This window comes from Panulirus ornatus, chromosome 37, assembly GCF_036320965.1.
Source record: "Panulirus ornatus isolate Po-2019 chromosome 37, ASM3632096v1, whole genome shotgun sequence".
NCBI classification, from domain to species: domain Eukaryota; kingdom Metazoa; phylum Arthropoda; class Malacostraca; order Decapoda; family Palinuridae; genus Panulirus; species Panulirus ornatus.
This window is the reverse complement of record NC_092260.1, coordinates 9072696-9089368: the sequence shown is the minus strand read 5'-3', so window position 1 is coordinate 9089368 and position 16673 is coordinate 9072696. Positions and strand designations below refer to the sequence as shown.

At 40.7% G+C, this 16673-nt stretch overlaps 1 protein-coding gene across 1 annotated transcript in view; it reads right to left on the bottom strand.

Annotated features, from left to right (window-relative positions):
- The window catches only part of LOC139760489 (dnaJ homolog subfamily A member 2-like), an 82960-nt gene that overhangs the window by 58061 nt on the left and 8226 nt on the right, over positions 1 to 16673 (bottom strand). The window contains exons 2-4 of the mRNA XM_071683773.1: positions 3698 to 3844; positions 1780 to 1943; positions 1428 to 1508 (exon numbers count right to left, since the gene is read on the bottom strand). Coding sequence (XP_071539874.1) covers positions 1428 to 1508; positions 1780 to 1943; positions 3698 to 3844 — 392 coding nt within the window. The remainder of the gene's footprint in view (positions 1 to 1427; positions 1509 to 1779; positions 1944 to 3697; positions 3845 to 16673) is intronic.

Genomic DNA, 16673 nt, shown 5'->3' with positions numbered 1-16673 from the left:
AAATGATGAAATGGCCACAAATGGAGATGCTCCTTTTCCTTCTCCAGATATCACTATCAGTATAGCCATCTCCATTTCTTCATTTCTTAACATTAACTTCATTTACTTATCCTATGAACTGCTCTTCTTGGTGGTTCCGGTTTCAAATGATCATCATCTTCACATAGAGACAGATATATTAGAAAGCAGAAGTTGGACGAAATACTAAGTAGGAGCCTCTGGAAACACTGTGATGGACTTGCCACCTGCCACTAGCCTATTAAAGGTGAGGCATTAAAGGTTAAGAAGCAGCACTAAAGTTCACCAGTTACAGTGACTCTTTTGGCATGGCCACCCTCTTGAGGGAGTTCCCAGAGGGAATAGGCATCAAAGATATACATATAAAGATCTTTCTTTCAAACTATTCGCCATTTCCCGCATTAGCAAGGTAGCGTTAAGAACAGAGGACTGGGCCTCTGAGGGAATATCCTCACCTGGCCCCCTTCTCTGTTCCTTCTTTTGGGAAAAAAAAAAACACACATATAAAGATATCCTCAATAAAAAAAAACAACAGAGACAAACAGGATATGCACCCATGTGCACATCCTGTGTCTCCAGAGAATGAACCAAAATCTACAAAAATAATAAATACACCACTAGCAACAAAAGAGTACTTTTACAATGGAAGGGTCATACACTAACCAGGAAACTGGCTTAAGAGCAACAATGAGAGTTTGAAGTGGTGTAAAGGTCCAATTTTCTAACAGGACCAGCAATTAAATGGAGAGATGAAAAAAATGGTTCTTCTGAGACATTACTGTTATTGGAATTATGAAAATCAAAGTATTTGTTTTTGAGAAGTACTCTCTCCATCTTTTTTTTCTTATCACTCAAATTCTGCTGGGAGCAGACCATCACAATGTGCATGGTATGGTTTCAAGTTTAAACTGCATATTTCATTTATAAAAATATATTTTGTTAAATAAAGCATAACCAGCACTATCTTGTCCCATAACAAATTGTCTTGAAATGAAGCATAACAAGTCTTACAGCTGCAGCTAATGTACTCAATAACTAAAGGCCCCACCCAGAGCAACGTTTAATCATTTTCCTTACCCAAAGCCTGACCCAGCTGTTCATACCGATGTTGAAAAAGACACCCCTATGAGCCTATTTCATTGCCTTATATTAATTGTACTTCATATCATGAGTTATTGAGGTACCACTGATATAAACTACTCTGACCATATAAAGTGCTAACCTTCAGTATTTTCAAAAACTGAAAATAACACAAATCTATAACTAAAATTCTAAACTGGAGTGATTATCAGAACTTATAAGCAAATGAACATACTAAAAAATACACAAAATCATACATATGAAAAAAAAAGTTACTAATTTTTTAATCATAAGATACCAAAAGTATGAAGGCATCAATGCATATTTACCCTCCACACGCTGTGCAGATAGTATTCTTTGAGAGCTGGAGTTTAGATACCTTGCCATTATACATGTCCTCCAAGGAAACTCTGCAAAGATGAAGCAAAAAGAAAACATAAATAAAAGAAAGTAAACACTTCATACATATCTTACCACAATGAAAACTATACATCAGATCTAAAAATAATTTTTTCTAAGCTTTGTTTCCTTTACACACCTTTTCACCATTTTCTGTATTAGCTGAGTAGCACTTAAAAGAAACGAAGAAAATTACCTTATTCGCTCAATGGAATGTCACCATGTTTTCCTAACTTCATTCTGTAATCACTGATAAAGGAGTAATAAAGTTTCAATACTTACTTAAGCCTATGAACAGTGTTCTCTCCACGTCTTGGTCCTCTTCTTTGTCCATGCCGGAAGCCTCCACCACCAAACCCACCAAATAATCCACCAAAAGGCCCACCTCCACCAAAGAAATGACCAAAGAGGTCTTCTGCTCCTGCAAACCCACTCTCTCCTCCTTCCTGGCAAACAAGGAAATGAGAGTTGAATTAATTATGTACTAATATGGAACAAACTTGATGACCCTGAATTTACCAAGCTGCTTAATCTCATATGAAAGGTTAACATAAGCAGAAAAAAAAAATTAAACAAAATATGTACATTTCAATGATTATATATAAAATATATGTCAACTAACTTTGTGGTATTTAATTTTCTTTTGACCAACAATCATTTATCTTAAGAAAGGTAGTGTAAGCCAATGAACCCTAGACTTTGCATCAGTCAGAGAGGGCTGCCTTGGATAAATATCAAGCTCTAAAACACTATTCCATTCATAATTCATGCTTTCCCTTGGGAAAGAGGAGAAAGAATACTACCTTCAGATCTGCTTGTTGCAGAATGTGACAATTATGGAAGGGAGCACGGTACTGAAAATCATTCCTTCCTTTATCATTGCCTTCCAAAAGCAGGGAAAGGGGAATGAGCTATGAGAGGATTTTTTCACAAAGGATAAATCGTATGTTCCTGGTATTACCTTGCATGAAATAGATAAGAGGTACAAAGAAATGTGCTATGTGGTTCCTGCTGCACTTTTAAGTTCAGACTACTAACAAAGTATGCAATAGGAAACATACTAATGGATGATGCCAAATAAAGAAAAATTCAACTTCCCAGTAATAAATGTAAAGCTGAGAATGGCAAAGGTAGTGTAACCTAAGGTTATCTCACTTTGAAGTTTTTCTAATATGTTAAATGATCCCCAACTGCTGTTACAATCAATCAAGTGTCTAACACTTTTGATGCTAGAACTCATAGCAAGTGAGTAAACAAACCTGAGGAGAACCTTTTATCAAGTACACCAACCTTAGGAGAGCCTCATATAAAATGAGTACACCAACCTTATGAGAACCTCATCTATTCCCATTTCTGTCCAGGAGATGAGGTGTAGACAGTGAGTAAGCTAATTCACACATATCTAGTGAATACCTGGCATGTCTGGAACATCAACTTATGCCAAATATGAAAAACTGCAAGGTTTCCTATTTTGATAAATATTGCTGAAATGCTAAATCTGCACACCACTTCTAATACAACACACACCTTCATCTAATAAGTATAGTCAAAACAAAGAATCACTAAGAAAAAATAATAACCCTGGCTTAATATTTCACTAGTTATGTGAGAGTGCAATATGCTGGTGGAACACAGTAAAAGTAATAACATGCCATCTAGAGCATTATCCACAAAGATCCTTTACTACTGATGAGGTAATTTCAAAACTCATGTCATCAGAGCTGGCTATAACAATCAGTCAAGACTACTGAATATCACTTACAAGACTGGGAGTTTACAAGGAGAGTGTATGATAATATAATTAAAGGGGTGGTTGTGAAAGTCAGACCATCTGTGACACGGGGAAATAGAATGGGTGAATACTGGAGGAAGAGAAATGGTCGAAGAAAGTGTGGAAATGTGTATGCGAGGGAGCCATGTTAGGACAGGGATAAGTGGAGACTCTTCTGCCATGGCCACCCCCTTGATGTGAGTTCCCAGAGGATATGGGCATCAGAGACATAGATAGTTGATAGATAGTCAGACAATGTTAAATCTGCAATATAATATCTAAATTTACCTTGTAAAGTATGTCAAAAGGTTCTCTTTACATGTGGACTCCTTTAGTGGATTAAGGTGACTTTTCACTCTTGCAGGCAGAGCCAAACAACACCCTTCCTTTAATTACATGGTTGTCTATAACTGCAAACTAGGAACTTACCTGGAGTCCTTTTAGTCCATATCGATCATAAATCTCTCGTTTCTCTGGATTTGTCAGGACCTCATAAGCAAATGAAATCTCCTTAAACTTGTCACCAGCAGCTGGATTTTTGTCAGGGTGGTATTCCTTAGCAAGTCTGCGGTAATTCTGAAATTAAAGGTCATTTTAGAAAAAATAAAATCTATCATGTACATAAGCATATGGCTACAACGTATATTACAATGTCTACGGTGCTAATAAAATTCCATACCTTTCAAAGAGTACATAAAATTAGGAGATAAAATAGTGAAGGGGCTAGTATGAAAGACTGAGCTATAATGCTTTGTTGTTCTTTCAAATTTCAGGATGTTTATCCTGTGCTTGACCCTGGCTGCTGGACTGGTCTGTCAAGTCAGCCAAGCTACAGGAAACCACAGGCTCATGCAGCCTCCACAACCTGACTGATCTGGTACACTTTGTAGGTGCTTGTCCAGAACCCTTTTAAACTTCTTCACTTTGCATCCCATGGTGTTTTCGGTGGTTGCTGGCAAGGTGTAGCAAAATTTCAGGCCACAGATGCTTAAGGGGGTCTCTCTTGTGTATATTGCTCACCTGGATTCCAGAAAGTATTTTACAGTCTTGCATTTATGTAATGCAAGTAGGGAGCTATTTTCCAGACATACATGATAATATGCTTCTCCTGTCCAATCTTCAGGGAGACAGTGATTTCACCCATTCCCAGTAATTTTAGTTTCTTGATTATGTCAATGAGGGCCATGAGCTACGTCAATGGGGCCATGAACTAAGTCAATGAGGGCCATGAAAGACCTCCAAATGCTTTCTAATACTGCAATTTTCCCTTCCTTGTAGACTGATGTTAGAACACAGCAATATTCTTTTCATGAGAGAACTGGTGCCCCGCAAAGTAAAGAGGTCCCTTGCCAACAATGAAGATAACATTCCTGTAAAACCCTTTGGTTGGCAAAACTGCAGTTTGTGAGGTACCTAAGTTTATACTATAGATTATAGAATATAGAACAATTGCATAGCATCACCTCTGATGCTCAGCACTTGGCCTCTGCACTCCTACAAAACAGCCAGCCAGCTATGCCCCACAGAGGGGTGCCATATTTTTCTCTGGGGTTCACACCTGACTCACTAACACTGAAATTCCTCCTAACAGATGCTACAGTATCACCAAAGTCTAATTTTAGCTCAAAAAATATCACTCTCCTTGCCCTACTCAGCGTAGCACAACTTGCATCACTAGCTTTGTGCCTAGAAGCTATATCTATGGGCAAAAAGAAACAAGTTTATCAAAAATCTATGATACATTGAGATTGATTATGGCATTCCTCAATCAGAGAGACTCTCAACAAGATAAAACAACATAACCAGTGCACAGGCAATCATACTTGGGTGACTCAATTCTCACTTGCATAAATAAGCGCATCTTCACACCACCACTAACCTGATTCCTGCCAGGTATGACTAAAAGTAGTCCTCAGCTGCCTCCTCAAATGATGATGCACCATCACCATAAGCAAGGCAATCAAAAAATCCCCTTTCTGTTCTTAAGACAACACTTTCCTTGCCCTCCTTGAGGTAGCATAACTCACATTACTAGCATTATGTTCAACGGCAATATATCTATGGACGTAAAGCACAGCAATTCCTCAAATAGAACACACTAACATGATTTTATTATTAGCCTGTATATAGCAAACGCGGGAGACCGGCAAAAAAAAAAAAAAAAAAAAAAAAAAATGAATAATACGATAACATAGCACTAAAGTAATGTTTATGGCATAACAAATACAGAAAAGTATACAACTAAGAGTAAGATTAAGTCATTTAATGCTGGTAATGTTGTGAAAGCAGGGCACTTATAATCAGCCAAAACAAAACAGTGTACATTATCCAAACTCCAAGTTGTGTCCATACAAACTGGTGGAGCAATGATGGATATAAAAGAAGAAAAGATCAATGGACACTTAAGAAAATCTCAATTATTCTGCTCTAATGCTCACATCAAACAGGTCTCCCTCAAACATCAAAATGTGTTTTAAGACCAAAATAGTAATAAAAAACTAACTCATATTAAATATTACAAATACATACATATATATATATATATATATATAAACTATGTCTCAAATTATGTTAGTACAAACTCTTTGCTTCATTATTACTGTCAAATTATATATGAGGTTAAATTCAGTTACAGCCCTTACGCATCAATTGGATCATAGCATGCTTAACAGAAGTTGTTGAGAATGTGTGATCATTTTGCTTTGAGTAATGTTTGATCAAATTCTTCAGACAAGAATTTTGGTATATGATCATTACGATCTGGTTAACGGCATATCATAGATATTAAAAGATACTCTTGAAGTTTTTCATAAATTATTAGTTGGGGCTTGTCCTAAACATGAAAATTTTTATTCGAATTTACTGCACTTTTCTTTTAACACTACCAAATCAGAATGATCTGGTTTCTCAATGAATAAATAGTGTTATCGGCAGGATCGACTCATTCCCAAGTTTTCAAGATTATTGTCTTTAAAATGATTCCTCTAAAACGTCTAAACAAGAGTTGAACAAGATGGGAAATATTAAAACTGTCGCTTGGAAACTACATTAGCTTGGAAATATCAGTTCCTTCTTCCTGACAGATACAACGCTAGTGAACTTATTCATGTTAGAAACTGACAAATGCTTAATCTCACAGAGTCTGTTAACTTGTATAGATAAAGTTTTATGAGTAAATGTGAATAAAGCAAGTTGATTGTAAGTATTTCTCATAGTTTTCAATGAGAAAACTGGGGTAACATCTCTACGATATCTGACAACTGTCAATCTGGCCGGAATGCTTAAACCTCTCAAGCAAGTACTCATATAGTTGACAGGAAATAAACTTACCTTGTACTTTGAGACTCATCTAATCCATTATCTTTGAAAGGCAATAATGGGTATGTTTGCAATTAGGCTTCACCATGTTGTATGGTTGCGAGGCGTGGGCTATGGATAGAGATGTGCGCAGGAGGATGGATGTGCTGGAAATGAGATGTTTGAGGACAATGTGTGGTGTGAGGTGGTTTGATCGAGTAAGTAACGTAAGGGTAAGAGAGATGTGTGAAAATAAAAAGAGCGTGGTTGAGAGAGCAGAAGAGGGTGTTTTGAAATGGTTTGGGCACATGGAGAGAATGAGTGAGGAGAGATTGACCAAGAGGATATATGTGTCGGAGGTGGAGGGAACGAGGAGAAGAGGGAGACCAAATTGGAGGTGGAAAGATGGAGTGAAAAAGATTTTGTGTGATCGGGGCCTGAACATGCAGGAGGGTGAAAGGAGGGCAAGAAATAGAGTGAATTGGAGTCATGTGGTATACAGGGGTTGACGTGCTGTCAGTGGATTGAAGCAAGGCATGTGAAGCGTCTGGGGTAAACCATGGAAAGCTGTGTAGGTATGTATATTTGCGTGTGTGGACGTGTGTATGTACATGTGTATGGGGGGGGGGGGTTGGGCCATTTCTTTCGTCTGTTTCCTTGCGCTACCTCGCAAACGCGGGAGACAGCGACAAAGTATAAAAAAAAAAAAAAAAAAAAAAAAATATATATATATATATATATATATATATATATATATTTTTTTTTTTTTTTTTTTTATACTTTGTCGCTGTCTCCCGCGTTTGCGAGGTAGCGCAAGGAAACAGACGAAAGAAATGGCCCAACCCCCCCCCCCCCCATACACATGTACATACACACGTCCACACACGCAAATATACATACCTACACAGCTTTCCATGGTTTACCCCAGACGCTTCACATGCCTTGCTTCAATCCACTGACAGCACGTCAACCCCTGTATACCACATGACTCCAATTCACTCTATTTCTTGCCCTCCTTTCACCCTCCTGCATGTTCAGGCCCCGATCACACAAAATCTTTTTCACTCCATCTTTCCACCTCCAATTTGGTCTCCCTCTTCTCCTCGTTCCCTCCACCTCCGACACATATATCCTCTTGGTCAATCTCTCCTCACTCATTCTCTCCATGTGCCCAAACCATTTCAAAACACCCTCTTCTGCTCTCTCAACCACGCTCTTTTTATTTCCACACATCTCTCTTACCCTTACGTTACTTACTCGATCAAACCACCTCACACCACACATTGTCCTCAAACATCTCATTTCCAGCACATCCATCCTCCTGCGCACATCTCTATCCATAGCCCACGCCTCGCAACCATACAACATTGTTGGAACCACTATTCCCTCAAACATACCCATTTTTGCTTTCCGAGATAGTGTTCTCGACTTCCACACATTTTTCAAGGCTCCCAAAATTTTCGCCCCCTCCCCCACCCTATGATCCACTTCCGCTTCCATGGTTCCATCCGCTGACAGATCCACTCCCAGATATCTAAAACACTTCACTTCCTCCAGTTTTTCTCCATTCAAACTCACCTCCCAATTGACTTGACCCTCACCCCTACTGTACCTAATAACCTTGCTCTTATTCACATTTACTCTCAACTTTCTTCTTCCACACACTTTATATATATATATTTTCTTTTTTTTTGCTTTGTCGCTGTCTCCCGCGTTTGCGAGGTAGCGCAAGGAAACAGACGAAAGAAATGGCCCAACCCACCCCATACACATGCCTTGATTCAATCCACTGACAGCACGTCAACCCCGGTATACCACATCAATCCAATTCACTCTATTCCTTGCCCGCCTTTCACCCTCCTGCATGTTCCGGCCCCGATCACTCAAAATCTTTTTCACTCCATCTTTCCACCTCTAATTTGGTCTCCCACTTCTCCTCGTTCCCTCCACCTACGACACATATATCCTCTTGGTCAATCTTTCCTCACTCATTCTCTCCATGTGCCCAAACCATTTCAAAACACCCTCTTCTGCTCTCTCAACCACACTCTTTTTATTACCACACATCTCTCTTAGCCTTACATTACTTACTCGATCAAACCACCTCATACCACATATAGTCCTCAAACATCTCATTTCCAGCACATCCACCCTCCTCCGCACAACTCTATCCATAGCTCATGCCTTGCAACCATACAACATTGTTGGAGCCACTATTCCTTCAAGCATACCCATTTTTGCTTTCCGAGGTAAAATGTTCTCGACTTCCACACATTCTTCGACACTCCCAGAATTTTGGCCCCCTCCCCCACCCTATGATTCACTTACGCTTCCATGGTTCCATCCGCTGCCAAATCCACTCCCAGATATCTAAAACACTTCACTTCCTTAAGTTTTTTCTCCATTCAAACTTACCCCCTTAGTTGACTTGTCCCTCAACCCTAATGTACCTAATAACCTTCCTCTTATTTACATTTACTCTCAACTTTCTCTTTTCACACACTTTACCAAACTCAGTCACCAGCTTCTGCAGTTTCTCACATGAATCAACCATCAGTGCTGTATCATCAGCGAACAACAACTGACTCACTTCCCAAGCTCTCTCATCCACAACAGACTACATACTTGCCCCTCTTTCCAAAACTCTTGCATTCACCTCCCTAACAACACCATCCATAAACAAATTAAACAACAATGGAGATATTAAACACCCCTGCCATAAACCTACATTCACTGAGAACCAATCACATTCCTCTCTTCCTACACATACAAATCCTCAGTAAAAACTTTTCACTGCTTCTAACAACTTGCCTCCCACACATATATTCTTAATACCTTCCACAGAGCATCTCTATCAACTTTATCATATGCCTTCTCCATATCCATAAATGCTACATACAAATCCATTTGCTTTTCTAAGTATTTCTCACATACATTCTTCAAAGCAAACACCTGATCCACACATCCTCTACCACTTCTGAAACCACACTGCTCCTCCCCAATCTGATGCTCTGTACATGCCTTCACCCTCTCAATCAATACCCTCCTATATAATTTACCAGGAATACTCAACAAACTTATACCTCTGTACTTTGAGCACTCACTCTTATCCCTTTTCCCTTTGTACAATGGCACTATGCAAGCATTCTGCCAATCCTCAGGCACCTCACCATGAGTCATACATACATTAAATAACCTTACCAACCAATACACAATACTATTACCCCCATTTCTAATAAATTCCACTGCAATACCATCCAAACCCACTGCCTTCCCGGCTTTCATCTTCCGCAAAGCTTTTACTAACTCTTCTCTGTTTACCAAATCATTTTCCCTAACCGTCTCACTTTGCACACCACCTCGACCAAAACACCCTATATCTGCCACTCTATCATCAAACACATTCAACAAATCTTCAAAATACTCACTCCATCTCTTTCTCACATCACCACTACTTGTTATCACTTCCCGTTAGCCCCCTTCACTGAGTTCCCACTTCCTCCCTTGTCTTACACACTTTATTTACATCCTTCCAAAACATCTTTTTATTCTCCCTAAAATTTAATGATACTCTCTCACCCCAACTCTCATTTGCCCTCTTTTTCACCTCTTGCACCTTTCTCTTGACCTCCTGCCTCTTTCTTTTATACATCTCCCACTCATTTGCATTTTTCCCTGCAAAAATCAACCAAATGCCTCTCTCTTTTCTTTCACTAATAATCTTACTTCTTCATTCCACCACTCACTACCCTTTCTAATCTGCCCACCTCCCACGCTTCTCATGCCACAAGCATCTTTTGCTTAAGCCATCACTGCTTTCCTAAATACATCCCATTCCTCCCCCACTCCCCTTACCTCCTTAGTTCTCACCTTTTTCCATATATATGGTGTGAGGTGCTTTGATCGAGTAAGTAATGTAAGGGTAAGAGAGATGTGTGGAAATAAAAAGAGTGTGGTTGAGAGAGCAGAAGAGGGTGTTTTGAAATGGTTTGGGAACAGTGACAAAGTATAATAAAAAAAAATATATATATATATATATTTTTCCCCCCTGTCTCCCGCGTTTGCAAGGTAGCGCAAGGAAACAGACGAAAGAAATGGCCCAACCCACCCCCATACACATGTATATACATACGTCCACACACGCAAATATACATACCTACACAGCTTTCCATGTTTTACCCCAGACGCTTCACATGCACTGATTCCATCCACTGACAGCACGTCAACCCCAGTATACCACATCGATCCACTTCACTCTATTCCTTGCCCTCCTTTCACCCTCCTGCATGTTCAGGCCCCGATCACACAAAATCTTTTTCACTCCATCTTTCCACCTCCAATTTGGTCTCCCACTTCTCCTAGTTCCCTCCACCTCCGACACATATATCCTCTTGGTCAATCTTTCCTCACTCATTCTCTCCATGTGCCCAAACCATTTCAAAACACCCTCTTTGCTCTCTCAACCACGCTCTTTTTATTTCCACACATCTCTCTTACCCTTACGTTACTTACTTGATCAAACCACCTCACACCACACACTGTCCTCAAACATCTCATTTCCAGCACATCCATCCTCCTGCGCACAACTCTATCCATAGCCCACGCCTCGCAACCATACAACATTGTTGGAACCACTATTCCTTCAAACATACCCATTTTTGATTTCTGAGATAATGTTCTCGACTTCCACACATTCTTCAAGGCTCATAGGATTTTCGCCCCCTCCCCACCCGATGATCCACTTCTGCTTCCATGGTTCCATCCGCTGCCAGATCCACTCCCAGATATCTAAAACACTTTACTTCCTCCAGTTTTTCTCCATTCAAACTTACCTCCCCAATTGACTTGACCCTCAACCCTACTGTACCTAATAACCTTGCTCTTATTCACATTTACCCTTAACTTTCTTCTTTCACACACTTTACCAAACTCAGTCACCAGCTTCTGCAGTTTCTCACATGAATCAGCCACCAGCGCAGGTATCATCAGTGAACAACAACAGACTCACTTCCCAAGCTCTCTCATCCCCAACAGACTTCATACTTGCCCCTCTTTCCAAAACTCTTGCATTCACCTCCCTAACAACCCTATCCATAAACAAATTAAACAACCATGGAGACATCACACACCCCTGCCGCAAACCTACATTCACTGAGAACCAATCACTCTCCTCTCTTCCTACACGTACACATGCCTTACATCCTCGATAAAAACTTTTTACTGCTTCCAACAACTTGCCTCCCACACCATATATTCTTAATACCTTCCACAGAGCATCTCTATCAACTCTATCATATGCCTTCTCCAGATCCATAAATGCTACATACAAATCCATTTGCTTTTCTAAGTATTTCTCACATATATTCTTCAAAGCAAACACCTGATCCACACATCCTCTACCACTTCTGAAACCACACTGCTCCTCCCCAATCTGATGCTCTGTACATGCCTTCACCCTCTCAATCAAGACCCTACCATATAATTTACCAGGAATACTCAACAAACTTATACCTCTGTAATTTGAGCACTCACTCTTATCCCCTTTGCCTTTGTACAATGGCACTATGCATGCATTCCGCCAATCCTCAGGCACCTCACCATGAGTCATACATACATTAAATAACCTTACCAACCAGTCAATAATACAGTCACCCCCTTTTTTTAATAAATTCCACTGCAATACCATCCAAACCTGCTGCCTTGCCGGCTTTCATCTTCCGCAAAGCTTTTACTACCTCTTCTCTGTTTATCAAATCATTTTCCCTAACCCTCTCACTTTGCACACCACCTCGACCAAAACACCCTATATCTGCCACTCTATCATCAAACACATTCAACAAACCTTCAAAACACTGACTCCATCTCCTTCTCACATCACCACTACTTTTTATTCTCCCTAAAATTTAATGATACTCTCTCATCCCAACTCTCATTTGCCCTTTTTTTCACCTCTTGCACCTTTCTCTTGACCTCCTGTCTCTTTCTTTTATACATCTCCCACTCAATTGCATTTTTTCCCTGCAAAAATTGTCCAAATGCCTCTCTCTTCTCTTTCACTAATAATCTTACTTCTTCATCCCACCACTCACTACCCTTTCTAATCTGCCCACCTCCCACTCTTCTCATGCCACAAGCATCTTTTGCGCAAGCCATCACTGATTCCCTAAATACATCCCATTCCTCTCCCACTCCCCTTATTTCCATTGTTCTCACCTTTTTCCATTCTGTACTCAGTCTCTCCTGGTACTTCCTCACATAAGTCTCCTTCCCAAGCTCACTTACTCTCACCACCCTCTTCACCCCAACATTCACTCTTCTTTTCTGAAAACCCATACAAATCTTCACCTTAGCCTCCACAAGATAATGATCAGACATCCCTCCAGTTGCACCTCTCAGCACATTAACATCCAAAAGTCTCTCTTCCGCGCGCCTGTCAACTAACACGTAATCCAATAACACTCTCTGGCCATCTCTCCTACTTACATACGTATACTTATGTATATCTCGCTTTTTAAACCAGGTATTCCCAATCACCAGTCCTTTTTCAGCACATAAATCTACAAGCTCTTCACCATTTCCATTTACAACACTGAACACCCCATGTATACCAATTATTCCCTCAACTGCCACATTACTCACCTTTGCATTCAAATCACCCATCACTATAACCTGGTCTCGTGCATCAAAACCACTAACACACTCATTCAGCTGCTCCTAAAACACTTGCCTCTCATGATCTTTCTTCTCATGCCCAGGTGCATATGCACCAATAATCACCCATCTCTCTCCATCAACTTTCAGTTTTACCCATATTAATCGAGAATTTACTTTCTTACATTCTATCGCATTCCTCGTGTGTCGTAGAAGACGACTAAAGGGGACTGGAGCACAGGGCAGGAAACCCTCCCCTGCTTGTATTTTAACTAAAAGGAGAAACAGAAGAAGGAGTCATGCGGGGAGTGCTCATCCTCCTTGAAGGCTCAGATTGGGGTGTCTAAATGTGTCTGGATGTAACCAAGATGAGAAAAAAGGAGAGATAAGTAGTATGTTTGAGGAAAGGAACCTGGATGTTTTGGCTCTGAGTGAAACGAAGCTCAAGGGTAAAGGGGAAAAGAGGTTTGGAAATGTTTTGGGAGTAAAGTCAGGGGTTAGTGAGAGGACAAGAGCAAGGGAAGGAGTAGCACTACTCCTGAAACAGAAGTGGTGGGAGTATATGACAGAGTGTAAGAAAGTAAACTCTAGATTGATATGGGTAAAACTGAAAGTTGATGGAGAGAGATGGGTGATTATTGGTGCATATGCACCTGGGCATGAGAAGAAACATCATGAGAGGCAAGTGTTTTGGGAGCAGCGGAATGAGTGTTTCAGTGGTTTTGATGCACGAGACCAGGTTATAGTGATGGGTGATTTGAATGCAAAGGTGAGTAATGTGGCAGTTGAGGGAATAATTGGTATACATGGGGTGTTCAGTGTTGTAAATGGAAATGGTGAAGAGCTTGTAGATTTATGTGCTGAAAAAGGACTGGTGATCGGCAATACCTGGTTTAAAAAGAGATATACACAAGTATACGTGTGTAAGTAGGAGAGATGGCCAGAAAGCGTTATTGGATTACGTGTTAATTGATAGGCGCGTGAAAGAGAGACTTTTGGATGTTAATGTGCTAAGAGGTGCAACTGGAGGGATGTCTGATCCTTATCTTTTGGAGGCGAAGGTGAAGATTTGTAGAGGCTTACAGAAAAGAAGAGAGAATGTTGGGGTGAAGAGAGTGGTGAGAGTAAGTGAGCTTGGGAAGGAGACTTGTGTAAGGAAGTACCAGGAGAAACTGAATACAGAATAGAAAAAGGTGAAAACAAAGGAGGTAAGGGGAGTGGGGGAGGAATGGGATGTATTTAGGAAAGCGGTGATGGCTTGCGCAAAAGATGCTTGTAGCATGAGAAGCGTGGGAGGTGGGCAGATTAGAAAGGGTAGTGAGTGGTGGGATGAAGAAGTAAGATTATTAGTGAAAGAGAAGAGAGAGGCATTTGGACAATTTTTGCAGGGAAAAAATGCAATTGAGTGGGAGATGTATAAAAGAAAGAGGCAGGAGGTCAAGAGAAAGGGGCAAGAGGTGAAAAAGAGGGCAAATGAGAGTTAGGGTGAGAGAGTATCATTAAATTTTAGGGAGAATAAAAAGATGTTCTGGAAGGATGTAAATAAAGTGCGTAAGACAAGGGAACAAATGGGAACTTCAGTGAAGGGGGCAAATGGGGAGGTGATAACAAGTAGCGGTGATGTGAGAAGGAGATGGAGTTAGTATTTTGAAGGTTTGTTGAACGTGTTTGATGATAGAGTGGCAGATATAGGGTGTTTTGGTCGAGGTGGTGTGCAAAGTGAGAGGGTTAGGGAAAATGATTTGGTAAACAGAGAAGAGGTAATAAAAGCTTTGCGGAAGATGAAAGTCGGCAAGGCAGTGGGTTTGGATGGTATTGCAGTGGAATTTATTAAAAAATGGGGTGACTGTATTGTTGACTGGTTGGTAAGGTTATTCAATGTATGTATGATTCATGGTGAGGTGCCTGGGGATTGGCGGAATGCTTGCACAGTGCCACTGTACAAAGGCAAAGGGGATCAGAGTGAGTGCTCAAATTACAGAGGTATAAGTTTGTTGAGTATTCCTGGGAAATTATATGGGAGGGTATTGATTGAGAGGGTGAAGGCATGTACAGAGCATCAGATTGGGGAGGAGCAGTGTGGTTTCAGAAGTGGTAGAGGATGTGTGGATCAGGTGTTTGCTTTGAAGAATCTATGTTAGAAATACTTAAAAAAGCAAATGGATTTGTATGTAGCATTTATGGATCTGGAGAAGGCATATGATCGAGTTGATAGAGATGCTCTGTGGAAGGTATTAAGAATATATAGTGTGGGAGGCAAGTTGTTAGAAGCAGTGAAAAGTTTTTATCGAGAATGTAAGGCATGTGTACGTGGAGGAAGAGAGGAGTGATTGGTTCTCAGTGAATGTAGGTGTGCAGCAGGGGTGTGTGATGTCTCCATGGTTGTTTAATTTGTTTATGGATGGGGTCGTTAGAGAGGTGAATGCAAGAGTTTTGGAAAGAGGGGCAAGCATGCTGTCTGCTGTGGATGAGAGAGCTTGGGAAGTGAGTCAGTTGTTGTTCGCTGATGATATAGCGCTGGTGGCTGATTCATGTAAGTAACTGCAGAAGCTGGTGACTGAGTTAGGTAAAGTGTGTGAAAAAAGAAAGTTGAGAGTAAATGTGAATAAGAGCAAGGTTATTAGGTACAGTAGGGTTGAGGGTTAAGTCAATTGGGAGGTAAGCTTGAATGAAGAAAAACTGGAGGAAGTGAAGTGCTTTAGATATCTGGGAGTGGAATTGGCAGCAGATGGAACCATGGAAGCGGAAGTGAATCATAGGGTGAGGGAGGGGGGCCAAAATTCTGGGAGCTTTGAAGAATGTGTGGAAGATGAGAACATTACCTCAGAAAGCAAAAATGGGTATGTTTGAAGGAATAGTGGCTCCAACAATGTTGTATGGTTGCGAAGCATGGGCTATGGATAGAGTTGTGCGGAGGAGGGTGGATGTGCTGGAAATGAGATGTTTGAGGACAATATGTGGTGTGAGGTGGTTTGATCGAGTAAGTAATAATAGGGTAAGAGAGATGAGTGGTAATAAAGTGTGGTTGAGAGAGCAGAAGAGGGTGTTTTGAAATGGTTTGGTCACATGGAGAGAATGAGTGAGGAAAGATTGACCAAGAGGATATATGTGTCGGAGGTGGAGGGAAAGAGGAGAAGTGGGAGTCCAAATTGGAGGTGGAAAGATGGAGTGAAAAAGATTTTGAGTGATCGGGGCCTGAACATGCAGGAGGGTGAAAGGTATGCAAGAAATAGAGTGAATTGGAACAATGTGGTATACCGGGGTCGACGTGCTGTCAATGGATTGAACCAGGGCATGTGAAGCGTCTGGGGTAAACCATGGAAAGTTCTGTGGGGCCTGGATGTGGAAAGGGAACTGTGGTTTCGGGCATTATTACATGACAGCTAGAGACTGAGTGTGAACGAATGGGGCCTTTGTTGTCTTTTCCTAGCACTACCTAGCACACATGAGGGGGGAG